Source organism: Candoia aspera, chromosome 5, assembly GCF_035149785.1.
Source record: "Candoia aspera isolate rCanAsp1 chromosome 5, rCanAsp1.hap2, whole genome shotgun sequence".
Lineage (NCBI taxonomy): Eukaryota > Metazoa > Chordata > Lepidosauria > Squamata > Boidae > Candoia > Candoia aspera.
The window spans coordinates 91,479,127-91,505,960 of NC_086157.1; the positions used below are offsets into that span (position 1 = coordinate 91,479,127).

General features: G+C 40.2%; 1 protein-coding gene across 3 annotated transcripts in view; it reads right to left on the reverse strand.

The window, feature by feature from the left end:
* Positions 1-26,834, reverse strand: part of NBEA (neurobeachin) — a 454,810-nt gene that overhangs the window by 291,319 nt on the left and 136,657 nt on the right. For 2 of the 3 annotated variants that reach the window (XM_063305699.1, XM_063305698.1), the window contains exons 28-30: positions 26,291-26,398; positions 23,577-23,745; positions 20,847-20,942 (exon numbers count right to left, since the gene is read on the reverse strand). In XM_063305699.1, the coding sequence (XP_063161769.1) occupies positions 20,847-20,942; positions 23,577-23,745; positions 26,291-26,398 (373 nt within the window). The remainder of the gene's footprint in view (positions 1-20,846; positions 20,943-23,576; positions 23,746-26,290; positions 26,399-26,834) is intronic. The other variant, XM_063305700.1, reaches the window with a different exon arrangement.

A 26,834-nucleotide genomic window follows, 5' to 3' on the forward strand; every position in this document is an offset into this window, starting at 1 on the left:
CTATTTTATGTATTATTTCAATGATGTTTTGTTCATTTTAAAATAGAATCATAGGGTTGGAAGGGACCTTGGAGTCTTCAATCTCCAGGGCAAGAATCTTCAGATTATTCCAAATAAGTGGCTGTCCAATCTTTGTTTGAAAACATCCAATGGTGAAACACTTAGAACTCGAAGAGGCAGGCTGTTCCAGCTTAATTCTCACAGTCAGGAAATTCTTCCTCCTTTCAAGTTTGGATATCTCTCTGTAAAGTTTCCATTGGTTCTTGTCCTACTCTCAGGCATTATGGAAAAGAAATCCACAGTCTCTTCAAGTGGTTGAAGAACTGCAAGACTGCTATCATGTCTCCCCTTAGCCTTCTTTTATTAGAGTAAACATATGAAGTTCTTACCTCCATTTCCTTACAGAAGTAAGTGGGCTATAGATCTATTACTGTATGACTTAGCCAGAATCTAGGCCCTTACTTACATACTTCCTTTCTCAAAAATAACTTAACCTTAAATTTCTTAAGGTTCTGTTTATTGCCTGTTTTTCAAATATTTGATATTTTTAAAAAGTTTTCATAAATCTTAGGAACCATATCAAACTGTAAATTTTATTTTTGTTAATTTCAGTCCTTGAAAACACCATACAAAAACCTGATTTTTATGACAAGTAGCTTTTCTTCTAATTCCAGAATTCATAATAGTCAAAAGTTCTTCCTATAACCTTAACCTATACATTCAACGCCAAGAATGAAATTGTGGACATAGTTTCTGCCCAAAGTTCTTTTCCAATAATGTTTTCCTAACTACAAGATCTGTAGAATGAAGAACTCAATATCACAAATTTAAATGTTTCTTTTGATTTCAGTACAAATAAACAGAGAGCTTAAAATAAAAGAGAATCAAGCTACCTCATTACCTAGGATATCTAAAGTGTAATGTAAGGAAAGCCCTGCTGAACCAGACTAAATGTCTATTTGTTGAGGTATTCTGTTTGCATACAGATATCACATGCCAACAGGAAACCCATGAGCAGGAAAAAACACAATAGCACCCTCCCTTTGCCTTGTTCTCCAAGTCTGTTATTAAGAGGCATATCAAATAAATACATACACATGACCAGTAGTTGTTGATAATGTCATCCATCATGAATTTAACTAATCTTTAAAAGCTTTCCAATCTGAAACCATTACAACATTCTGTGGCAATAGATTCCATAGCTGAATTATGTATTTTGTGAACAACTGTTTTTAATTATTTGTCATCATTAATTTTACTAAGTGATCCCAAGTTCTAGTTTTATTACCAGTTAGTTTCTTAATACCGTGCATAAGAACTCATTACTATATATACTTGCATATAAGCCCATCCGCAGATAAGCCAACCCTCAAAGTTTTAACCAAAATACCATTAAAAATGTGCCACCTGTGGATAAATTGACCTTCGAAATTTTCATGTTTTAATTTTAACAATTTGCTTGTCCACGTATTTTTCATGGTATTTTGGTTAAACATTCGAGGATCTAGACTTATAAGCAAGTATTTACAGGATAGATGGGTACTTTAAAAAAGCTGAGGGAAAAATCTATCATATATACTTGTGGATAAGCCAATCCTCGGATAATTTGGGGGGTGTATTTTGGCACCTAAAATTCTTGGCTTATCCGTAAGTATATACAGTACTTAACCTGTAATTGGAATTATCTGAAATTCACACATAATAAGCCATAAGAAATTATGGTTTTCTTGGTGAGACTCTCCTTTTTGGTGCTTATTACCCATAACTCGAAATGGCTCCTGATTATCCTTTTTACTTCCTAAGACTGACAGATTAGATCTCAAGAGAAATTTTGAGGTCATCTGACACAAAGCAGGATAGGGTGGTTGTTGAGCCTCTGACATTTTTCTTTTTCCTGGTGTGTTGAGGTTTTTTTTCCTCCAGCTGTACATCTATTTTTCCTCTTATTTTTATTGTTTCTTACTTTTAAAATGTAAGCTGCCCAGAATTGTCTGTGAACCAGGAGGACTCTAAATCCAGACAGACAGACAGATAGATAGACAGACAGACACAGCTCTTCCTCATAGCCCCAAATGCACAAGTTCCATGCCATTGATTACTTTATTTTGCTCAATCTTCTTCCATTCTGGCCTTACCCTTTCCTGTCATCTAATATTATTATATTTTCCTTCTCTTTTCTCTGTCCCCACCTGCTCTAGTCTTATTTTCTCCAGTTGCTTGAGAGCTAACATTTTCTCCAGTTGCTCGAAATCTAACATTGTTTGGTTGCTGCCAACATTTCTTTTATCTGTAGTAGTTGAGTATAAAAAAGTTAACAGTGCTAAAATTTATGATCCTCTTCTCCCCATTGTTTATTTTATTTTTTTAATTCTTTCTCTCTGTTCTGTTCTAGCTTCCTATTCCCTCTTTTATCTGAGCTCTATGAAGTTGGCTTCTCTTTGATTTTCTGACAGGAGGACAAAGTGAAAAGGTTTGCTGTCTAGTGATCATAAAGTAAAACAGATACTGTAGTCTATGATCACTAAAAGCCTGGCCACTACCATTTCCACTCCCCACTCACAAGCAGTTTGAACCTTAAAATGTTGGCAATGTGAACCAAAAGTTATTTCCCTTCTCTGAGCTGCCACAGGTACTGCAGTAACACTAATCCCTTCAGTCCCATTCTGTGCAAAGGGGAAATAAAATCTTGAAAAGCTAAATAGAATAAATTGCTTCCACCACCACCACCACCTGTAGCCATATCCTTTTTAAATGTTGTATGCATTTATTTTGTCATATGCAGCAAAAACAGCAACAAAAACCAATTCCTCTGAGGTCAAAGCAGATTTTTCTCCTGAAAGATCTCTCCACAAGCATCATGGACTACAGCATTAAAAAAAAAGGGGGTGGTGGTTTCAAAATAGTCTTAAATACATTACAGGTGAGCCAGATGAACACAGCTAGTGCTAAGGAATCAAGAGATTCAGATTTGTTTCACACATAACACTCATGTGAAAGTTTCCTAAGAGATGGGGTATGATTTAAGTGGTAAGTAGATGGACTTAACTTCCCATTCACCTACTTTCCCAGCAACACCAGCTGACAAACCCTGGTTTTCCATGGTGACAAATCAGAAATCTACTAGTAGTTTAGAACAGTAAGAGTCTTTGCTTTGTATTTATGACTATGTGTGTGCTTGTTTTTGCACACACAAATGTAGAATTGAAGAGGAACATCAATTAATGTTACTTAATTCATTTAAATCATTAGAATTCTAGCATTAAATACCAATTTCATCTGCTTCCTAAAAGCATGTATCTTTGTCATAAATTTAGCACTGTTAACTTTTTTTACACTCAATTACTTTAGACAAAAGAAACATTGCCAGCAACCAAACAACAACTTCATGTATTCATAATTAAGAGTCTGCTTTCAAAATATTCAGCTATTCTTAACAGTTCAATTCAGTGTTATTTAAAACATACAGCAAAGAAATAATGTTGAACCTAATATTTTAAGCTCACCTGGGAGTTGGACAGCAGATACCTACTATTTTTCACAGAAACTGTTAATTTAGTGAATGAATGAAATATAATATAAACAAAGAGCATATTTTAAAATAACAATTCTTATGGCTTTCCTTCAAGGTAGTAAACTTTAGTCCTTAAGTTAAAGCAATGTCTCTTTAAATCAAACTCAATTCAAGCAGCTTACCATTACCTTCTCCTGGGATGTTTGTGTGTGTATTTAATTTGTAGTCTAGCCTACAACCCTGGTATTTCCTAATAGTCCCTCATTCAAGTACTTACCTGGTATGACCCTGTTTAGCTTTCTGAGATCAGCAAAAGCCAGTCTGTTGCTATACTGTAATATAATCAATGTATTAAGATAATACAAAAAGACTCTCTAGTTTTGCTGCAGGAGACTAACATAAATAACTCTCTGAAGCTCAGTTAAGTAATAATGCATCTGTAGTGTCTTGGTATTTCTTTTTACCAGGTGATATTTTACTGTGATTTTGAAGTATTTAATCCAATTTTGATAAAAACATTATGTATTTTGCATTCCAAAAATCCAAGAAGGTAAGCTACAGTTTCCACTACTTGGCTATTCCAAACTTTTATACTTTAGCTACTTAAAATGTATGTACAGCTAACCATTCTTTTCTCTTAATCTTTTATGCAAGTTATATAGGATTCACCCAATATAAAGACTTTGAAATATATGACAAACACTATCACCACCTCCCACCAATACAGACACACACATGCGCGCACACACACACACACACAGATAAAAATCTAGTATATAAACTTACAACAGGGCACACACTAAACAAAGGAGAGGGCTATGACCCTCCCCCAAAATAATTTACACTAATTTATTTAATAAATATCACACTGATGACTGCATGTAAACTAAGGTATTAACAAAACAAAATGCATATACCTACCATCTCTCAAACACACAAATATCACATATACAAACATATAGGTATATGGAAAAGGACAGGGTGGAGATGGGATAAAGCACAGAGACAGCTATGCTGGGAAGGGAAAGAAAGAAAAACAAAACTAGATGGAGATGAGGTGAGGAAAAGAGGTAAGCGAGGAAAGAAAAATGAATAAAGATTTATTAGGTATTATAATAAGAGTTTAATTCACCAAATGAACAGCCACTCTCAAGCAGCAGCTTATATAAAGGCTGATCTTCAAAGCATCTAAGCTTTGCAGAATAAATGTCTATAGCTCATTATATCACTTGATCATTTCTTGATTCACAAAATCTTTTTCCATTCTCATCAACTTATCTACCCCAGAAACATGAAAGTCATACAAGAAACACTAACACAACCAAAAGTTACATTGAATTTAAAGGAGCAGCATGAAGCAGGTGCCTATGAATTAAACAATAATTACCTTAGTACTGAAAAGCTTTTAATATGCAAAAATGACATCTTAATATGAAACAAATGACTGAAGATCAGGACCTCTACATTTCTGCAGATCAGATACAGAGAATGTCCAAGCAATGAACTGGAGAGTAGCAATTATTTTAAAAAGCATGTTATTTACAAAATTGGTTATTGTGCAGGGAACATTTCCCTTCTGCAGTGTTGTAATTTCTCCCCTCAAAAAACGCAAAACAAATATACAAAAAAAAAAAATCTGCACATGGAAATGTGGCTGTAAAATAGTCTCCACTGAAGTCAATATAAACAAACTGCTCTGAAGAGAAGCATTTCAAAACAAAGCTTTTGCTGGAGAAGGAAAGGCTAATAATAATCATAAATCCTTTCCCACACAGCAATTGAAGCTTAGCTGCTATGTAGGTGTTACATAATTGGAGACACAGAAAATGTGTAAATGTGCAAAAAGCGTATCACACTCAAGAATAAAGCATGTGTGACTTTGGCAAGCTCATCAGGAGCTGATGAATGCAGTAGACATAGACTACAGGCTCAGATGCACTTGCTTGAAGCCCGTTTCAGTTAACACACACAAATGTGTAGCTTTGGATCATTTTCCTCAATGAAAAGATGACCAAGTATAATGTTTTTGACTCATTTGTTTAACTGGGTTCTCTTTATCTAGTTTTAGCACTTTTGTGGAGAACAGATCATGTCTTAGGTTGTACTTATGCAGAAATATTGAAAATTCAAAAGGATTCACAAACTTAAGCACCACTCTAGTTCTTAGAAATAGTGTTATTTATTATAAGCAAACATAAAAATGTATATATTTAGAATAAACTCAATATAACTGAAATTGATAAAACAATTTCTAAGATAGAAAGCTGAGATAAATCAGTTCCTATAATGGAGGATATGTGGTTATGTTGTTTGTTTGCTTATTTATTATATACTTTTTTTCATCCAGAAGCTGAAGGTGGTTCACAGTGTGCTCCCTCCTTCCATTTTTCCTCACAACAGCATCCTTTTCTCAGAGGCTGGGCTAGAGAGTGACTGGTCAAAAGTCATCCAGCGGTCTTCTTGGTTGAGGGTAGACCTGGGTCATCCCAATCCCAGTCAAGCATTTTCAATGTTTTTAAAAACAGTTAAATTATGTTTTAATGGAATGCTTTATACATAATGTCTGTTATAATGATAAACTAATTAATTATAAAAGTATGCATAGTAAAATATACAATGGACTACAATGAGTTCTAAGCATCTGTCTAACCTTGACTGTTCTTGAAGAGCTAAATAGAATTGGATCTGATTAGAAGTTACATGCAGAACCTAGGAAATAGCTGGGCTCTGGGTGGACTTAGAAGTCCAAAAAAAAAAAAAAGTCCTGGGGTAAAGTCATAGAAAACAGCTCCCATACTGTTGTCAGGAAAACAACAGTTATAGATATATCCAAGGAGTCACCAAGAATTTGATCCCAGCAATTGACAAAACCTGGAAGAACTTGCCTGGGCTCAGGAGCTAAGCAGGTTTGGGTCTGCATGGAACCTGAATGAAAGACCAACAGGAAATTTCAGGGCTGAATGCTGGGAAGTAAAACAAACAACAACAACAAAAGAACCCAAATCCTGAAAAAATCAAACCACTTCTGTACTGTTGGCAAGAAAATTGCACAGAGATATATGTGTAGTCACCAAACACCTTGGCACAGTTCCCCAAATTTGACAAATGCATACAATTATGCCATACGGATACATACTGTTCTGGAAAAAAAACCTAATTTACTCTGGGACAATAACAAAGAGTATTATGACAACTCTTCAGCAAAGGATCGTTACCTTGTGCTGGAGCTTGAGCACCTCAATGATGCCATGAGCTAAACCGTGAAGGGCCACCCAAGACGGGAAGGTCATGACAGAGAGGTCAGACTAAATGCGATCCCTGGGGAAGGTAATGGCAACCCACCCCAGTATTCTTGCTGTGAAAACTAAATGGATCAGTACAACCAGAGATATGTTGGTATACCATCAGAAGATGAGACCCCAGGTCGGAAGATGGTCAAAATGCTACTGGGGAGGAACAGAGGATGAGTTCAACTAGCCCCAGACGTGATGATGGAGCTAGCTCAAAGCCAAAAGGACAGCTAGCGGCCGACAGTGCTGGTGGTGAACGGCGAATCTGATGTTCTAAGGATCAACACACCACTGGAACCTGGAATGTAAGATCTATGAGCCAGCAAATTGGATGTGGTTATTGGGGAGATGTCAAGATTAAAGATAGACATTTCGGGCATCAGTGAACTGAAATGGACTGGAATGGGCCACTTCTCATTAAATGACCACCAGATCTACTACTGTGGACAAGAGGACCACAGAAAAAACAGAGTAGCCTTCATAATTAATAGTAAAGTGGCTAAAGCAGTGCTTGGATACAATCCAAAAAACGATAGAATGACCTCAATTCGAATTCAGGGCAAGCCATCTAACATCACAGTGATCCAAATATATGCCCCAACCACAGATGCTGAAGAAGCTGAAGTAGAGCACTTCTATGAGGATCTGCAGCACCTACTGGACAACACACCTAAAAGAGATGTTATTTTTATCACAGTGGACTGGAATGCTAAGGTGGGCAGTCAAATGACACCTGGAATTACAGGTAAGCATAGCCTGGGAGAACAAAATGAAGCAGGACACAGGCTGATAGAATTTTGCCAAGACAACTCACTCTGCATAATAAACACTCTCTTCCAACAACCTAAGAGACGGCTTTATACATGGACTTCACCAGATGGACAACACCGAAATCAGATTGACTACATCCTTTGCAGCCAAAGGTGGCGGACATCTATACAGTCGGTAAAATCAAGACCTGGAGCTGACTGTAGTTCAGATCAGGAACTTCTTATTGCACAATTTAGGATCAGACTAAAGAGATTAGGGAAGACCCACAGATCAGCTAGATATGAGCTCACTAATATTCCTAAGGAATGTGCAGTGGAGGTGAAGAATAAATTTAAGGGACTGGACGTAGTAGATAGGGTCCCGGAAGAACTCTGGACAGAAGTTGGCAGCATTGTTCAGGAGGCGGCAACAAAATACATCCCAAAGAAAGAGAAAACCAAGAAGGCAAAATGGCTGTCTGCTGAGACACTAGAAAGAGCCCAAGAAAGAAGGAAAGCAAAAGGCAACAGTGATAGGGGGAGATATGCCCAATTAAATGCAAATTTCCAGAGGTTAGCCAGAAGAGATAAGGAATTATTTTTAAACAAGCAATGCGCAGAAGTGGAATAAGACAATAGAATAGGAAGGACAAGAAACCTCTTCCAGAAAATTAGAAACATTGGAGGTAAATTCCAGGCCAAAATGGGTATGATCAAAAACAAAGATGGCAACGACCTAACAGAAGAAGAAGAGATCAAGAAAAGGTGGCAAGAATATACAGAAGTCCTGTATAGGAAGGATAACAATATCAGGGATAGCTTTGATGGTGTGGTCAGGGAGCTAGAACCAGACATCCTGAAGAGTGAGGTTGAATGGGCCTTAAGAAGCATTGCTAATAACAATGCAGCAGGAGATGATGGCATCCAGGCTGAGCTGAACTGTTCAAAATCTTGCAAGATGATGCTGTCAAGGTCATGCATGCTATATGCCAGCAAATTTGGAAAACACAAGAATGGCCATCAGACTGGAAAAAATCAACTTATATCCCTATACCAAAAAAGGGAAACACTGAAGAATGTTCCAACTATCAAACAGTGGCACTCATTTCACATGCCAGTACGGTAATGCTCAAGATCCTGCAAGGTAGACTTCAGCAATTCATGGAATGAGAATTGCCAGATGTACAAGCTGGGTTTAGAAAAGGCAGAGGAACTAGGGACCAAATTGCCAATATCCGCTGGATAACGGAAAAAGCCAGGGAGTTTCAGAAAAACATCTATTTCTGTTTTACTGACTATTCTAAAGCCTTTGACTGTGTGGACCATAACAAATTGTGGCAAGTTCTTAGTGGTACGGGGATACCAAGTCATCTTGTCTGCCTCCTGCGGAATCTGTATAATGACCAAGTAGCAACAGTAAGAACAGACCACGGAACAACGGACTGGTTTAAGATTGGGAAAGGAGTACGGCAGGGCTGTGTACTCTCACCCTACCTATTCAACTTGTACACAGAACACATCATACGACAAGCTGGGCTTGAGGAATCCAAGGCTGGAGTTAAAATCACTGGAAGAAACATTAACAATCTCAGATATGCAGATGATACCACTTGGATGGCTGAAAGCGAAGAGGAACTGAGGAGCCTTATGATGAAGGTGAAAGAAGAAAGTGCAAAAGCTGGCTTGCAGCTAAACCTCAAAAAGACCAAGATTATGGCAACCAGCTTGATTGATAACTGGCAAATAGAGGGAGAAAATGTAGAAGCATTTGAAATACAAAAGATTTTGTATTTCTAGGTGCGAAGATTACTGCAGGTGCTGACTGCAGTCAGGAAATCAGAAGACGCTTAATCCTTGGGAGAAGAGCAATGATAAATCTCGATAAAATAGTTAAGAGCAGAGACATCACACTGACAACAAAGGTCCGCATAGTTAAAGCAATGGTGTTCCCCGTAGTAACATATGGCTGTGAGAGCTGGACCATAAGGAAGGCTGAGAGAAGGAAGATAGATGCTTTTGAACTGTGGTGTTGGAGGAAAATTCTGAGAGTGCCTTGGTGTCATGTTCCCCATTGCAAGGCATATGTGCATCACAACGGGGAACATGCACATTAGGTAAGAGGAAGGGATAAGCATAATCCCTAAATCACTCAAGCACCCATAATCCAGAAGGGAACCCCCAACACAATAGATAAACCCTTCAGACCAAGCTTAGCACCCATCAAAAGGCAAGGGGAACGCCTTCCCATGTCCCCCGGGGATGCGTTCACACCTCCCTCAGGCACGCATATCCACAGAGTAATGCCCAACATAATGGGAGCACCCATAAGGCAGTAATTAATGCATATCAGAAGATCAGGGAAGCACCTTCAGAGGACACACCCGGTCCAGATGAAGACAGGGAGACAAAGGAGATCGCCGGGATCGCCCATCAGCTGACGCATCGAGGTCTCAAGCACCCATCCGGTCCTGGCCCGAGGGTGGAGAAGCACGACGTCCACCAGCAAAGTATAAACAGGGCACCCTGTCACCACATAAGGATTCCCGTCTTTCTCTTTGCACGCACACCATTCAAATAAAACCAGAAATCCTTAGACCTTCTAAGTGAGTCTGAGTCTTATTCTGAGCGTGGCTGCCCTGACATAAACATGGGAATCCCCCAAAAAATTTTTCGCTAGCACCTTTCCAGACTTGTCTGTGAGGGATCAACGCAGCGATGAAGTGGCACCCGGGAACCGGCGACAGCACCCGCAACCTCACAGTAAGGACCAGCAGATGCCCAGCGGGGGAGGAACCCAGCCGCAACGTGACCAGGACCACCAGTGAGTCGCAGGCAGAATGGGTCACCCTCAACGCAACGGGGGAATCCCTACCCATGATGGTCGAAGCGGCGTGGGAACAATGGAACACACCCACAGCGAGGGGCGGAGATCGCCGGTGGAGCGGGCAAGCCGTGGGAGGCGCCACGGAGAACTCGTGCTGCGGAGCCATGGAAGCACGCCTGGCACGGATCGAGCAGCTCCTGGCAGAACTAGCGTTGGAGCGCGGAGGCAGCGACCGGGGTGAGTGTGAACGGAGCGCCAGAAGCTCGTCCCCACCCCCGCTTGACCCTGAAGCATGGCAGCTGCAGCGGCAGGGCGCAGCACGGGAGGAGGGAGCCGACCACGCCGGAGCACACCGCACTGGGTTGCCTGGGAGAGGGTCCCCCCCCCCTATTCTGCAGGGCATCAGCTGGGAAGAGGCTGGAGGCGAGTGGATGCTGAGCCGACACCACCTGGAGCCTGGGCGAGGGAATCCCCACATCGGGATGACAGCTTCCTACCGGAGGGGAGAAGGACCACGCGTCCGGAGGCGCCCTGGAGCCCACCCACGATGGGAGTGAGAGACCTCGCGGCAAGATTCAACGGCGACTCAGCCACGTTGTCGTTCTTCCTCATCAACGCGAGGAACTACATGGCTGAATACGGACCCTGCTTCCGGACAGAACAGGGAAAGATCAACGCCACTGCCAACAGACTCAGGGGGAGGGCGGCTGACTGGTACGTCCATCTATGCCAGGCAGACGCCCCAGAACTCAAACATGTGGACACGTTCCTGGGTGCTCTGGACTCCCACTTCAGAGACCCCCTCGAGACCGAAACGGCGAAGAGACCACAACGGCAAATCAGGCAAGGACAGTGCTCCATGGCGGCATACGCAAGCGAGTTCCAAGTGCTTGTGGGCAAAGTGCGGGACTGGTCACAATCCACCCTCAAGGAGGGACTTAATTTAAACATTTTAAGATGGGCGCTAAACCGGGATAACCCCACCACCCTCCGTGAATGGATTTGGCTGGCGGGAAAGGCGGAGAACGCTCAAGAAACCTTTCAGCACGTCCAGAGGTCTCTACAAACCGCAGCGACAGCCAGAGGACCCCGATCCGGCAGTGCTCCAGTGACACCGGCGACCCGACCCTGGGGGGAGGAACGAGAGTGCAGGTTTGCCCAGGGGCAGTGCTTCAAGTGTGGAGAGGCAAACCACAAGGCAGCAGCTTGCCCAAAAGCAAAGACAAGAGACAGCCAGGGAAAGGTTCCCAACAAACCAGCCCCAACGCCAAAGGAAAGGCCAGCCGTGAAGGGGGAAACCTCAGCAAGGGAATTCCCTGATGTCACTGATGACGAGGAAAGCGGAAGCGATGAACCGGTGGGAAACGCCAGCCACCTGCCTTGAAGAGCGCCAAAAGACAGGTGGAAGACAACAAAGGGTGCAACGACTTTGGGGTGAGTGACAACTGCCCGACCCTATATGTGAGAGCCACCCTGGCCCAGGGGGGAAAACAGAGAAGGTTTGGGCGCTGATCGACTCGGGTTGTTCGAAATGCCTCATGCACCCAGACCTGGTGGCCACGCTTAACCTCCGCTGCTATCCACTTCAGCACCAACTGGTGTTCATGCAGTTGGACGTATCAGCAGTGGGAGGGGGCCCGGTCACCCAATACACAGAGAGAGTTGCGATGAGGCTCGGCAACCACGAGGAAAGCCTCCCTTTCATCATGGCACTGGTGGGCCAACCTCTACTCATACTAGGGATCCCGTGGCTGGGGCATCACAACCCCCAAATAAATTGGGCGACAAGAGAGATCACCTTTTCAGACGGCCGTTACAAAGCACCCACAGGAGATCGGGTTCCCCACGCCGCAATGGGGAGGGCGACAACGACCTCAATGCACCTGGAGGCAGAAACCCCGGAGGGTCTGCCTGCCAGATACAAAGACTTTGCCAACGTTTTCGGGGAAAAGGAGGCTGACAAACTCCCCCCCCCCATAGAAAAACAGACTGCACCATTGAACTGATCCCGGGGGCAACCTTACCAAAGCCAAAAATATATGCCATGACACAAAGGGAGCTGGCGGCATTAAGGGACTTTATTGACAAAAATTTGGCACGGGGCTTTATCGAACCGGCTAACTCGCCAGTTGGAGCCCCGGTCCTTTTTCAGGAAAAGAAGGATGGGTCCCTCCGGCTCTGCACAGATTACCGCGGGCTCAATGCCGTGTCCGTTTCAAATAAATATCCCATGCCCATAATAAAGGACATTCTAGCCCACCTCGCAAAGGGAAAAATATTCACAAAATTAGACCTCAGGGAAGCCTACTTCCAGATTCGAATAAAGAAGGGGGACGAATGGAAAATGGCTTTCAATTGCCCGCTGGGGTCATTCCAATACCGAGTTCTACCGTTCGGGTTAGCTGGGGCACCGGGCGTGTTCATGCAGCTAATCAATGAGGTCTTGCACGACCACTTGTTTAAGGGGGTGCTTGTTTACCTGGACGATGTTTTAATTTATTCTGAGAACGAAGCCGAGCACGAACGCATCGTAAAGTCAGTGCTCACGAAACTCCGCAAGGCAGAACTATACGCAAAGCTGTCCAAGTGTGAATTTCACAAGGAGCAAATCGACTACCTCGGCTACCGGATCTTGGCAAGGGGGATCGAAATGGACCCCAGTAAGGTCCAGGCTATACTAGCGTGGGAGTGCCCGTGCACGAGGAGACAACTTCAAAGTTTCCTGGGGTTCACGAATTTCTACAGGGGTTTCATCCAGGGGCTAGCGGAAATTGTGCTGCCGCTGACTAACCTCTGGACAAAGGGCCTGGGAGACACCCGTAAATCCCGAAACCCGGGGGTGCTATTAAACTGGACAGCTGATTGTCAAATGGCTTTCGAATGCCTAAAAAGCCTCTTCATGGCAGAGCCAGTATTACAGCATCCCGACCCCGCCAGACCCTTTGTCGTACAGGTAGACGCCTCAGACTTTTCTATCGGAGCACTCCTCCTTCAGCGCGATTTTGACAATCAGCTGAAGCCCTGTGCGTACCTCTCTCGCAAGTTCTCGGAAATGGAAAGGAGATGGCACGTGTGGGAGAAGGAGGTGTTCGCGGTCAAGGCAGCCCTGGAAACGTGGAGGCACCTCCTAGAAGGGGCCTCCTGCCCTTTCGAGGTCTGGACTGACCACAAAAACCTGGAGGCTTTCAGCACCCCGAAACACCTCAGTCCAAAGCAAGTACGCTGGGCGCAATTCTTCAGCAGATTCAATTTTAAACTTAAGTTCATCCCAGGGAGGAAAAACTTCCTGGCGGATGCCCTTTCCCGACGACCCCAAGATGCTGGCCAAGCACCGGACATTGTGGGGACTGTATGAACAGACACACAGCTTGGCTGTCCTGCTGTCACACGCAGCCAGACTAAAACCCGACGCGCCTCAGAGCAACCACCGGCAAACGGGGGAAGGTGCAGGTCAATTTCACAGGACTGGCAACAAAGACTCGCCCAAGCCCTCAAAAAAGATACATGGTTGCAAAACAACCAACACCATGTGTCTATTACGCACGGGCTCGCATGGAAACAAAAAGCCCTATACGTACCAGAATCATTGAGAGCGGAGGTGTTAAACCGCTCCCACGATAAAACAGCTGGACATTTTGGGTTCGTAAAAACTTTACATTTAATCAGGAGGCAATTCTGGTGGCCCACCCTAAGAAAAGACGTCAAGGATTACGTAACCTCCTGCCCCACATGTGCAAGGTCTAAACGGAAGGTGGGGAAACCCCAAGGACTGCTGCAGAAAGTAGAAAGCCCCTCCCGCCCCTGGAAGGAGATTTCTATGGACTTCATAGTCGACCTGCCACCCAGCCAAAGGAAAACAGTAATCTGGGTGGTAAAAGACTATTTTTCCAAGCAGGCACACTTCATACCCTGTGCATCCATCCCCTCTGCACAGCAACTGGCACGCATGTTCCTCACCCATATCTACAAAATCCACGGCACCCCCTACCATTTGGTGACAGATAGGGGCACACAATTTACCTCCAGGTTCTGGAAAGAGTTCCTAAACCTCATTGGCACCAAGCAAGCACTGTCAACGGCTTGGCACCCCCACACAGACGGCTCTACAGAGATTCTCAACTCTACCCTGGAGCAGTTCCTGCGGGCATTTATTAACTACCAACAGGACAATTGGGTGGACCTGCTTCCTTTTGCAGAGGTGGCCTACAACAACGCGGTACACCAAAGCACAGGTCACACACCCTTCAAGGTGGTTTATGGCAGAGACTTTGTGCCAATCCCGGAACTGCCCCAACCAGACACCCCACCATGTTCTCCAGATGACTGGGCAGCTCAACTGGGTACGGTTTTGCCCATCATCCAGCTAGCCCTGGCAGATGCACAAGCTACATACAAGAAGTTTGCAGACAATCACAGGGCGGCGCAACCGAACTACAAAGTGGGAGATAGGGTCTACCTCTCCACTAAGTTCATCAAATCCCCACAGCCCTCCAAGAAACTGGCACCCAAATTTATTGGACCATTCCCCATCACAGAAATTATTAACCCAGTCACTTTCAAACTGGACTTACCCCACAATCTAAGGTGCATACACCCAGGTTTCCACTGCGCCCTCCTGAAACCAGCCACCCCTTCGAAATGGCACACAGAACCCTCCCTGCCTCCACCCATTATGATAGATGGGCAACAGCATTTTGAAATCCAAGAAATACTTGACTCCAGGAGGCAAAGGGGCACGCTACAATACCTGGTCAAATGGAGGCATTTCCCACACCCAGAGTGGGTCCAAGCCCAACATGTCTCAGCCAAAAGGTTGGTAAAGAACTTCCATGAAGCATACCCATCCAAACCAGCACCCTAAGATTTTCTTTGGGGGCAGCATGTCATGTTCTCCGTTGCAAGGCATATGTGCATCACAACGGGGAACATGCACATTAGGTAAGAGGAAGGGATAAGCATAATCCCTAAATCACTCAAGCACCCATAATCCAGAAGGGAACCCCCAACACAATAGATAAACCCTTCAGACCAAGCTTAGCACCCATCAAATGCAAGGGGAACGCCTTCCCATGTCCCCCGGGGATGCGTTCACACCTCCCTCAGGCACGCATATCCACAGAGTAATGCCCAACATAATGGGAGCACCCATAAGGCAGTAATTAATGCATATCAGAAGATCGGGGAAACACCTTCAGAGGACACACCCAGTCCGGACGAAGACAGGGAGACAAAGGAGATCGCCGGGATCGCCCATCAGCTGACGCATTGAGGTCTCAAGCACCCATCCGGTCCTGGCCCGAGGGTGGAGAAGCACGACGTCCGCCAGCAAAGTATAAACAGGGCACCCTGTCACCACATAAGGATTCCCGTCTTTCTCTTTGCACGTACACCGTTCAAATAAAACCAGAAATCCTTAGACCTTCTAAGTGAGTCTGAGTCTTATTCTGAGAGTGGCTGCCCTGACACTTGGACTGCAAGAAGATCAAACCAGTCCATCCTCCAGGAAATAAAGCCAGACTGCTCACTTGACGGAATGGTATTAAAGGCAAAACTGAAATACTTTGGCCACATAATGAGAAGACAGGACACCCTCGAGAAGATGCTGATGCTAGGGAGAGTGGAAGGCAAAAGGAAGAGGGGCCGACCAAGGGCAAAATGGATGGATGATATTCTAGAGGTGATGGATTCGTCCCTGGGGGAGCTGGGGGTGTTGACGACCAACAGAAAGTTCTGGCGTGGGCTGGTCCATGAAGTCACGAAGAGTCGGAAGCGACTAAACTAATAACAATATTATGACACCTAGAAGACTAATATCTGTATAGCAGAGCTTTCATGTATCACAGTCTACCTCATTACATGCACTGAAGATGCATCTGATGGAACAGACAGTGAGCTGCATTAGCTTGTACCATAGTAACTATTTTAATCGTGAATTATGACAAACTCTTCAATATAACCAAAGGCTCAGCTACTCCTCCTTTCCAGAAGAAATATGATTCCTGTTAAATAAGTACAATCGATGTTTAAGAGACAGAAAAAGAAGAAAAGTGGGGATTATAAGTAGTGAGGATAGAGGCAACCGAAGAGCCTGTAATGACCAGAAGAGTTTGTGAAATGAACACTAAAAAGAGTTTCAAAGCATCAGTTTGAGAGGAAAGTTACTATGATGAATATAGACAATATAACAACTCATAGCATGAAAGGAGCTCTCAACTCATATGTGTATGTGGGGATTAGAGGTAGCATAATGGGAAATGAGAGAGGGAGGTGGGGAGTGCCCTGAAAAGCCTGAAACTGACACTGCAAGAGTGGAAGCGGGGCTCAGCATCCGATTACAAGAGACATAATTCTACTTGCAGAGGTGAAAAAATGTGAATAATAGAGGCATTCTCAAATGAATGAATAAATAAGAAATGGAAGAATAAGAATTATAGAAATTAAAGTGTTTTGGATACTAGTTGAACAAGTCACAAATCATTGTTTAGAAATAAATGGAAATGGGAAAGTTACATTTTTGACAATGTAGCATGATTTAGATGTGGGAAAGAAAATAATAATGAAGCCAAAGTGATTTGAATGCCTCAGACCTAAGAAACCATGGTATCTCCAACCCTAATTAAAACTTGCCTCCCTCCTCTCAATTTTAAATAATTCATCAGAAATGAGGTGCTTCATTAAAACAAGCACATAATTGTAGGATTGCCTGCACCCACTGGATTTTTTTTTCCTGCAGCTTTAAATCCAGCCTCTTGTAGATCACAGTGCAAAAATGACTTTCTAAAGTTACAGGTAATTACTGCAAAGCCATCACTGCCCTGGAAAGGTCTCAGCTATAAAGCTAAGAGGAGTTAACAGGGTGGGTGGGGGGAGAGCACCCTGTTGAGTTATTGCTGCTTCCTGGAGAACACACAGAATGTAACATACATATTTTAGGGGTGGTGAAACACTACGAAGCACGGCCATGCCTCTTTTCTCCCAAACCAAAGAATATCACCCATCAACTCACCCCTAATTTTGGCTGGATTCATTTTTGTTAGTTAAATGTGTTTAGTGGCAGCTGTCAATTATTCATTTACATTGCTGAACAATTTCTAAATGAAATATAGAATTGGTAAACTTATATTAGTAAATTGACATCAATTTGGGGGGATTATTTTCTTCAACAGTTTCAAATTGCTAAAAACAGAAATGATCTGTAAGGAGAATCACAAAATAAAAAAAAACATTTTTTTTCTGCCATTGAGATTACCAATCCATTCTGTAAGCATCCATTTAAAAAAGATGTGAACCAATAACTCGGTCTCATATTCTTCCAAATACTATAGTAAATCTGGAAGACGCTCACAGACTATCATGTTAAAGGTCACTAAGTAATCCTTGAAGATCAACAGGGTCATATCTTCTGTATTATTTTCAGACACAGATTACCCAGGAGGGCTGCTGCAGTTATTTCTATTCCAAAAGCAGGCAAGAAGCCAGACTGACATTACTGAGAATCTATAACTTATCCAAAAACACTGAGTAATCAACACTGCTGAATCACAGCATGGAAGATGACAATAGCCACTAAATACAGTTGCATAGAGTCTATCTGATGCCAGTCACTGGTATAAATTATGTTGATGTTATCTTTGTGCTGTTGATTATTGGTTAATAATATGGGGTTAATTAATTATTTTATTAAATGGATTTATTGTTTATTATTACCAGGGTATTTCTTATTACCATCTGTGGCATTCATTAACAAAAATGCTTTTCAGTATTCTACTATAATAGTACAGGCAGTCTTTGGTTGATGACAGTAATTTCTGTTGCTAAGTGATGCAGTTGTAAAGCATGACATCACATGACTGCACCACATAGGGATGGCAGTTCTGGCACTTCCAGTTGCCATCATTACGTGAATCCCATGCCATCGTTAAGCACAACATCACATGGTCACCATTTGTGACCTCCTGCCAGCTTCCCCATTGTCTTTGCTTGTCAGAAGCCAGCAGTGAAGGTCACAAATAGCAGTCATGTGACCAAAGGACACTGCAATGTCATAACTGCCAGCTGGTTACCAAGGACCCAGATCGTGATCATGCGACCACAGGGACTGGCTGCTATGGTCAGAATTTTGAGGACTGGTCATAAGTACCATTGTTCAGTACTATCGCAACTTTGAACAGTCGCAAGGAACATCTGTAGTAATAATAATACAGAATTAAAGAAACTAGAAAACTGCCCTCTTTTGAGAATAAATAATTTCTTGTAGAATCAGTCCCAATCAGTTGTATTAGTTTTGATAATGATGATCAACACAAATCCATCATTTGGCCCAAAATTTCATATACAGCATAATTCGTTGCCTAATTTTTGCTACTGAAGACTGGCAACAATCCATTGAGATGAGGTAACTCAGAACCAAAACATTTTTCTTTTGTATATTCTAACACTGTTGAATATCACTAGGATGATGCCTATTCCTATTGCTCGTTTTTATCCCTGTGAAAATATTCTAATAATAATCTTGATGTGTTTGTATCCTTCTGGAGAAAATTGAAGACTCTTCAATCAATTTTTCAGGCTCTCTATCACCTTAGGTCAACTCTTACCTTTTTGTGGGGAGGCAATGGACACAGAGCAGTGTGCTGCAAGCTCCATTCATTCATTCATTCATTTCCAAGAATGCTTCTGAGATATATGAAGGACCAGATGGATACCCATAGGCACCACACTGGGAATACTGATCCTAAATGCTGAGGAGTTTCTTCTCATACCTCAATGATCTAATTCCAATACTGTTCATATTTTTTCCAATAATATATACTAGTTATAGCTTAGTTCCTAATTTACAGTTATATGACCACAATCTGAGGTTATGTGGAAAAACTAAAATATCCTAACATCTAGTCATCTCCCTGTCCATTTATAACGAACGTTTAAGTTTTTAAAAAATTAGTTTAGCTAAAAACTAGCAGTTCTATGACTACCAGCTAGTCTTCACTCTTGTTTTTCTTATCCACAGTGCTTCCTCATTCTATAAACATGGATCAAAATTATTTTTCAAAGAAGGAAACAAAGACAAGGCAACTGAAACTTGGCATTCTGCTAACTAGATAAAAATGAAAGGAAAACAAAACAAAACACAGTGGGAAAATCTGCTGCCACATAAATGTTAGGGTCTGGGGTAAGCACGAAGATGTTATCTGAGGATTTAGAAATAAATGGAAGACAATTGAAGGGTTATTAAAGCTAGCCAGGAGTAGGTACTAAGAATGGCTAAGGAGAACAAAACTAGGCAGCACAGATAAGCACTAGTAAGGAATTTGGGAAAGCCTATGAAAAGTTGATGGTACAACCTTGCAGTAGGCTGCTGAGGTAAGAATGAGTGTTTTTGAATGGATATATAAACTGCCTATGTGCTAGGAAATGATGTATATGTGTAATTTTAGGGGTAATCCAGAAGATGGGTATATATGTTCTGGGACACTGGCAATATGAGGTGACATTTAAGTAGTATGTGTAGATGTGTGGTGTTAGCAATGTGAAGTATGTAGGGATTTTATAATACTTACATATTCCAGGGAAAGTATATTTTTATCTGAAATAGTTTTCAGTTAGCAAATTGTGGCTTCAAAAGAGTTTGGTTTGTAATCTCACTAGACTGACTTTTTATGAAATTGTTATTTTGCTGCAGCAGTAAACATTCTCATTGCCCTAAGCCCAAGGCATCTATCTTCTGATCACCATTCTAAATTAATATTGCTTTATTTCCTTTAACAGCCTTTGGATAACTGTAACTTAAGCATTTTGGGCTGTCTCTATGGGATTTTAATATCTATCTATCTCTCTAACTATCCAATTTAAATTAAAAAACAGCTAATACTGCATAGTGCATAGAAAAAAAGGATAAGAAGTTGTACAGTTATGTATAATATCTGCAAAACCCTGTATTGTATATCAGTTGGGAGAGAAATGTCATGCTATATGGAAGAAAAAAGAAGAAAGCTCTGCATCATTTTTTGCTGTAATAGCATAAAACAGAGGGAAACAAGTGACTGCTCCTAGAAGTGATATCAATTTTTTTGTTCTCGGTGGTATCTCCAATCATATTGTCTGCCTACTGGAAGCAAAATGAATTGGAAGCTATATAGAAAAAGACATGTTTCTAAATCAAAAGAAACAAAGGGTATAAAAAAAGGCAACAAACTATTTCAGGAACATAGCACTATATAACTTCCTTATACTGCAGTGTTATTTTAAAGGGTTGAAATATACTTCTTTACAGTATTAAATGTTAACTGTCTCCTGTAACACTGTTAATGAACAAGGCAGAGAATGTTCACAGTATCATTGCCAGATAACTCTGATCTGTATGTAACCCAAAACATCATCTTCTTGATCAAAACTTTGTATTATAATTAAGTTCTTGAATTATATAATATGAAATAAGGGTGGCAAACAATAGGAGGTTATGTTAATATTACCTTTGTAAAATGAGTGGGTAAAGCTCTGTTCAGGTATTAACTTGGCAAGGAATCCATGGTTCAAACTTGGGTGTGGGATAGATGGTATAACCACAACTGTGAAGAAAATCATGGAGTCAGTTGTGAGCCAGCTACTTATTGCCGGTAGTTTGGTCCACTGAGGATCCATGTCAGAAGCTTACTGAAACATGCAAACAAGGCACTAACAGTTTATCAGGGAGAAATCTAGAAAAACAACATACTTGCAAATAATACAACATACAGAGAAACAACATTTATATGGAAAGACAGGTATACATATATAAGACAGGAACAGTTGGAATAGTTTTATGTATGGAATAACATACAAACAGAAAAATACATTAACTGTAGCACAGCCACAAAAGGTAGCTGAATTCTAAGGCAAATTCCCTAAAAATAGGCAATATAATTTTATTATTTACAAAAAAAATTAATGCAGGAATAGTTAATTACTTGATCATTATTTGAATGAAGGAAACACATCATGAACTATACATGTATAAACAATGGAAATCAATAGTTTTATTCTAAAATGAAAATAGTTTAAATGTACCATAAACAAGACTATGTCAGAAAATAAATAAGTGCAAACTCCTATATATATTACAACGTGTACTGATTTGACCACTGATTGTTAAACAACCTTATCTGGAAAAAATGGATTAGGCTTATATGGCATAGCCATACATAGTTTAAAGATATGATTCTCACACAAATATGTTTGATAACTAAAAAAAAAAAGCTAAGTCAAAATTCTTCAAGCATTTAAGGAGCCAGGAACATTTATTTTAATTAAGTGAACTGCTGTCTATTTTAACATAGGACAGGTTTTCATGAATCAATTTTGTCATTTAATGTGATAATCAAAGTATCAATAAAGCATTTATAACACCCCAAGAAAGAAAAAAAAGGCATATATATTGCTACAGAATTTTTTTCAAATCTTAACGATACTGAAAATCTCAAAAGATTCAGTAGCCTTAAACAAATAGGTTTTCAGAAGTGTCTGAAGTCATTGTGTTTAATTGCCCTATTCTAGTTACTTTAAAAAATGTCTTTAGGCACCAATCCTATTCCTATGTACTTGGAAGGAAGACATGCGTAGGATTACATTGTAAAACAAAGATATGGTTGTTCTCATTACATGCAGTAGGTATTTCTAACAAATAGGTTAACATTCGAGGAACTGGACTCTGACAAGATTTCTCTTTTTAAATTATGCTTAAATTTAAACAATGGAAATTGATCCAAACTAATATTAGAATGCTTACTGCATTTCATTTCATAAGGATATTCTTATTTCTCCATTTGTGGAGAGTCAGTCCTGTCAGAAAAAGATATAGGGCCAGGGAGGACTATTTACAAAACTATTAAAAGTCTAAAGAGGAGGAGGAGGAAGGATTTGCCATCAATTTTGGTTCTCTTTCCAAAATGTTTACAATACAAATAAAATATTCCAATCAGGCAATATGTAGTCTCATCCAAAGAACTTCTGCCTCTGAAGAAAGAGGTTTCATAGGTAAGAATTCACACGCACATTAAGATATCGCCTTCCCAAAGGAATGTACATCAGAGAAAAGAAAGTTTTATGACCTTGCAGTATGACCCAGGGCAAAGCTGGTTTTAATCCAGCTCTTTTGAAACAAACAGCACCTAAATCACTTCCATAAAAGTTGAATCAACAATCCTAGTGAATTAGAGTACTAAGAGCAAGTACAGTTTCTGGAAATACACTGTTACACTAGAATTCCCAAACAATTATTATTTTAACTAGCAAAGTTAGGACATGTAGTTATACATATTTACCAACAACCAAATTTCTGCTAGCTTTGCAGGCCTCTAATAAGTAAATATAATCCATTTTTTTGTTAAGGAGATAACAGATGTCTTCGTGCCATGTATTGTATCTAAAATTCACCTAAATGTTCCAAACATTTATAAAATCTTCAGTTCTGCCTAAATATAGTACTATTCCCCTTTTGTGGATAATTAGATTTTATCTATCCAAAATATATTTTTATTTCCTTTCATTGATGATAATTTCTAATGATTCCTGAACTGGCAACATGGAATGGTGGCAGTATTTGCTAAATGGGTGGGAGTATTTACAAGCTAGATGCTTATAAGTAAAAACAGACCAGTATACTTTTATTATATTAATACAAACGTCTGTCCCTCTCTTTTAACGCACATGTATCATATTGCATCCACCATTGTGTTAATGTTCAGATGACACCATATCCCAAGTAAGATTATTTGCTCTAGTTTGCCATGACAGGGCTTCTTTCTTCATAGAGATGCTGATAAGTGAAGATAGTAAAAATTAAATCTGGGATTTTTTGCAAGCAAAATATAGATTCTATTATGGTGTAAAAATACCCAGCCGCTAAACTGTCACAAAGTAATGGAACTACATAACTTATGATCTGAATTCAAATCATATGATGAACATAAAAATTGATTTTAATGAAAAAATGGGAAAGTAATTAGCTTGTGTCCTGCAATTAATTATATGCCTTAGAAGAAAGTCTCATATCTGCTGCCAATAAAACTTCAGTCAGAGTTAGTCCCTAAGACCATCTACGCTCAAATGGTAGAAAAAGCAGAAATATTTTCAAAGGTTAATAGCCATTCTTTATTGTTCAATTGCCACATTCAAATATCAAGTGTCCCAACAGTTCCTCAGCATTAACTGAAAAACAGCAGTACCTGTACTTGTTGGTGAATTTATTTCTTGCCTGATATTTCTACCTGCCTGGCTTCCAGACCTTGCAGTTTCTCGTTGTGGTTCAAGAATATCCCGATATTTGGAGACCATTAAAACAGAAATGAAGTAAACCACAGCCAAAGCTAAAAATTGTGCCTGTTTGCTATCATCCTGTTGGAGAAAAGAAAAACATACAAACACGCACAAGATAAATTACAATTAAAATACATGATAGAGTTACCATTTCTGTCTTAATCAATGCTGTGGAACAAATTACTAAAATAAAAAATGAAAAAAGCAAGCTATTGTTTGACAGTCATTTTAGACATTCCCTTGACTGGTACTTAAATATGTGAACATTTCTTTCACGTTCCCAATATGAGTGTATAGTCCAGTGTTTCTCAACCTTAGCAACTGTAAGATGTCTGGACTTCAACTCCCAGAATTCTCCAGCCAGCATGGGAGTTCTGGCTGGTAGTTGAAGTCCAGACATATTACATTTGCTAAGGTTGAGAAACACTGGTATAATCTGTGACAGAGAGGTGTGACTGGGTCCACACACTTTCATTACGATCTTATAGGAGGTTGAAACAGGTACATATGAAAACTACCACAATGTTGGGAAATAAAATCAGATACATCACTCTAATCATATCAAGTAGTTAACTCAGAGATTCTCAAACCAGTTTGTGACTCCTCCCAGAGGAGAAGTGGGAGAAGGTGAGCAACTTAGAAGGACGTCGTAAAACTCTTTAATCAGGCTTCTGTACACAAAACAGGAAAGTTATCAACACTCAGTTTGGGCTTAGCTCGCCACTTTGCCTGTTTACCCAGTGGGACTACAAGGTTTGATTGCACTCCTACTTTGTCCAAGTTTGTAAAGGCAAAATGGGAATGCTGTGAAAATGCATTCTGGACAGTCTGTAACTACAGTAATAGAGTCATGTTGATGTAAATATACAGTATAGGGAAATAAATATCAATATACATAAATCTGGGAAACTTGAACCAAACAGCATTGCCTTAAAGGGCAGTGCAGGAAAAAGTCAGACTAATTCCAAACTCTTCAAAACTACAATTCAGACCAATGTTATATATTAGTGAGGGAAGACAGAGAAATGTAGCTGATCCTTTTCAAGAATCATGGGAAAGGATATTTATGTTACATAGTTAACTGAAATCTCTTTATTGTAGATTTGAATTACAATTATGTTGTTTAGGATACTAAGAAAGAGACATGTCAGTACTTCTGGCTAGATATCATTTATATTATTTTTACTACTACAGTTATGTTATTGTTCTTGTTGTTGTTGTTTGCTGCTTTGAATTAGTCTTGACTCATGGCGGCTGCCTGGAAAACTCCATGCAGTTTTCTTAGCAGCATTTGTGGAAGTGGTTTGCGATGGCCTTCTTCCTAAAGCTGAGAAATAGTGACTAGCCCAAAGTTCCTAAGCTCATTCTGGTCTAAGGCAAGACTCATTATCTCCCAATTTCTAACTACTACACCAAACTGGCTCTCTTTTATATGAATATGCAGTTCTATTTCCAATAAAAACAATCCTAAAATAGAGGTTGTCCAAGACAGATTCTCTCTAAGGATGAGGCATATATACTGTACATTCTTCAATCCATCTAAACATCAAATGTGTCCATCCATGCTAGTCTGGTTTTCATCTGAGATCTGGAGATAAGTTTGTCTGTCTACCTATCTTTCTCTAAATTTAAAACCATATACTAAATTTCTAAACTTCAGAAGTAGAAAAATCAATTTGAGAAGTAATATAACAGTTTAAGTTCTATTAATTTAAAAAAAGTTTAAAAGCATAGAAATAAAGCATTAAATAACTTGAGATATGTAATATTAAAAAGATTAAAAAATACGGCCAGCAAGAAATTCAATATGTAAGTGGTAAATAAACAATAGTTTCTAATGGAAATTTTGTTTTAGGACTGGGCAAAAATCGCCCCTTCATCAGGTTTGGCTGATTAACTGAAAAGTTAGGAAGGGATTCCTTCTGCAGAGTGAAGATTCCTCCCTCCCTCTTCTTGTTCGTTGGCTTGCTTTTTTCAGCTGCCACCAAAATAGTTGGTAAAAATTACCTTCTCCAAAACTACCAACTGCCTATATCTTCTTTTCTAAATGTTCACTTCAAATCAACACTGTGATTTGATAGAGAAGCTTCATTGATACTTATCGCCGCAGCAAAGTATAAAAAAGATACCCTAACCCACCACCAGCTCTATCAAGCAGCAAATCCAAAACCTTTTTCTATAATTTTCCACTAAACCTCACCTACAGCAGATACTGTTCAGAGCAAAATTTCTCAAGGAACACTTTCAACTTAGTCTTACTTTAAAATTAATTGCCATTTAATGTCCCAATAGAATACTTTCTACTGAATAAAATACTATCTTCACATAAAATAACAATAGCCACAAGTATTTAATGATTGCCCAAATAACCTGTCTGTGTAAAGTAGCTGATACTGCTAAGTTTGATCAAGTTATCATGCATGCTGTGTTGAAGTCATCTTTTCTTGGGGCTTGAATAACAACTGCCAGTATAACAATAATGTATGGAAGTTGTTCTCTGTATATGCATCAATGAGAAATTACTATTTTAAGACAAAAGCAATGCATAGTTAGATATACAAGAACCTGTTGCTTAAGTTCACCACCAATATACAAAACATAGATTTTAAATAATAATACTTACCACATCACGAAATACAACTGCTCGTAGTCTATTAATATCAACATCCTGAAGAAGCCTATCTGGGTCTTTAATTGGGGATAGGTTACTAGGAACATTTTCCAATGGAGCCTAAAAATGCAATAGTTGCACAGTTTCAGCAAATTGTAGACTCAGCTCTTGAAGTTATCAACCAATCAAGTAATTTGTATTTTATTGGTTTCAAATATAGTATGTGAAGCTGCTTCCAGATTTAAAATTTGGCACCCCAGTGCAATTGGTTGTTACTAGAACAGTGCTAAAACCAATATTGTACAATCAGTTTATACTTCAATTGGCTCCTATATGACACACATTTAGTTTTTAAGGTTGTAAATTAAAAACATAAAATTCTTTACATTGCATGTCTATACAACAAACTATAACAATATTTTTTAAAATGAAAACAGGTTACTATCATAAAAATTCTTTAAAGTGTCTATCATATATGTCAGTTTCACATCTTAAAGATCAATATAAGCTCCTCCACCTAAATGATTCATTTGTTTTATATAATAAGATCTCTCTA